Genomic DNA, 1,737 nt, shown 5'->3' with positions numbered 1-1,737 from the left:
AACTCACTCAACTCTCAAAAACAAAAGAGAGAGAGAAAAATAAATACAACGCACTTTTCTTTGTGGCCGTCTTTGTGTGCTGAAGAAGTCTTGGGGTTCTGGCGAAGTTTCCCAGGTTTATTTTCTGCAAAAGGTGATATCCCTGGAGGGTTTGACAGATTCAGTTCAGGCCAGACTGATAATTCTTTGTAGAGGGGTTTGTACTGTCTGCAATTAAATTAATTATCTTAGTCAATTGAGAACGTAAATAAAACAACACTAAAAATACAGTTATGCGTACTGAAATCATTTTTAACCAAACATTGCACTATCTACAATAAAAAAAAAGTTAGAAGATAATCCCCTCCATAATCAAAGGGCTAACACACTCTTCATATATTGAGAGAACAAAGTCTACTTGGATTTAGGAGTGTTTCCAGACTTAAACATATATATAACAAATGCAGAAAGCTCATTTAATCTTTAAAAATATTCACAAATATTGTTCTTCATTCTAAGAAAGTACTGAAATAAATTAAGAGTTATCAAGGTATGTGCACAGAAAACGGAACAAATCAGCACACAAAAACAAAACAATGCTGCATATGCTTGCAGACAAGATCACATATCAGGAGGATGAGAAGACATGTAATTATTAAGTAAACTTATATTTTATATCAACTAACCTATTAAAACATTCAGTCTTTATATAAGGAGTCTTGAGACGCTGAACCTTTGGTGCGGAAGACAAACTATTCTTAGAGGCTACAGCGCCTTGTGCTTTCTGGGGTCTGTACCGATTGTTTTCCTTAAGCACAGTCACCCATTTGAGAAGTTTTGAGAGAGGCCAGACAGGTACATTCCATAGTCGGGCGTTCTCTAATACATCACTTGTACCCTGGCGGCGCACACACGCTCGCTCAATTAATACTTCAGCTCGTGTTCTCTGAAAAGGGGAAATTTCAATAAAAATATTTCAAATAATATTAAACAATTACTACAAAGAGGTTTTCATGATGGAATAACATTAGAAAGTGTTTAAAATTAAGGCACTTCTTTCTATACTATAATGGTAAGACAAGGGGAGAGAAAAAACAATAATAAAATAAATTTTAGTCACCAAATCCATTTCAACTTAGAGAGTACTTGTTATCATGATTTTATTTGACCTGCAATGAAGGGCAAGTATATTTGTGATATATATGTCAAAGTTAATATCACATAATAAATGCTAATAAATCAATTTTCAGAATTGCATGATTAACAAAACTGACAGATTCTGAATAACTTGAAAGACTTCGTACTTCATAATCAACATTTACCACCCAAATACCAGCTTTACCTAAACTTAACATAACCATCATGGGTGAAACACTTTTTCATGAAAAGCAATGCTTTTAATGCTTCTAGGACTACCATGCAGAGGAATAAACTTGTCTTTATCATGATACATACAAGCAGCTCTGAAATAAAAATAGAAACGGGGAAAAAACTCATACTTACAACTCGTTTTTTCCCAGTGTCCTCCCTGGGTGAATCAATGTTGAGAGGGGAGTCATGTGAGGTGGAGGGCAGAGATGATAAAGGCTGCTGTGGTGTGAGTGGTGAAGCAGTATGTACAGCACTTGGGGAAGGTTGCTGTTCACTGCTGGATCCACCTGCTGTTTGGCCACACCGGGTGCTAATCACATAGTTCACTTCACGACTGAAAAATTCTTCAACGATCTGAAAGAAGGGAGATAACGTGCACTTTTTCAC

The 1,737-nt window shown here is 35.9% G+C and overlaps 1 protein-coding gene across 2 annotated transcripts in view; it reads right to left on the bottom strand.

The window, feature by feature from the left end:
- Positions 1-1,737, bottom strand: part of LOC119592027 (protein IWS1 homolog A-like) — a gene marked incomplete at its 3' end in the record, with an annotated part of 16,750 nt that overhangs the window by 5,028 nt on the left and 9,985 nt on the right. For both annotated transcript variants that reach the window (XM_037940820.1, XM_037940819.1), the window contains 3 exon segments: positions 55-207; positions 666-925; positions 1,483-1,704. Coding sequence is in view for 1 of the 2 variants with exons in the window: in XM_037940819.1 (XP_037796747.1) it covers positions 55-207; positions 666-925; positions 1,483-1,704 (635 nt within the window).

The sequence above is a fragment of the Penaeus monodon genome, chromosome 29 (genome assembly GCF_015228065.2).
Source record: "Penaeus monodon isolate SGIC_2016 chromosome 29, NSTDA_Pmon_1, whole genome shotgun sequence".
NCBI lineage: Eukaryota > Metazoa > Arthropoda > Malacostraca > Decapoda > Penaeidae > Penaeus > Penaeus monodon.
Note: the sequence above shows the minus strand (reverse complement) of the source record. Positions and strands in the feature narration are given on the sequence as shown.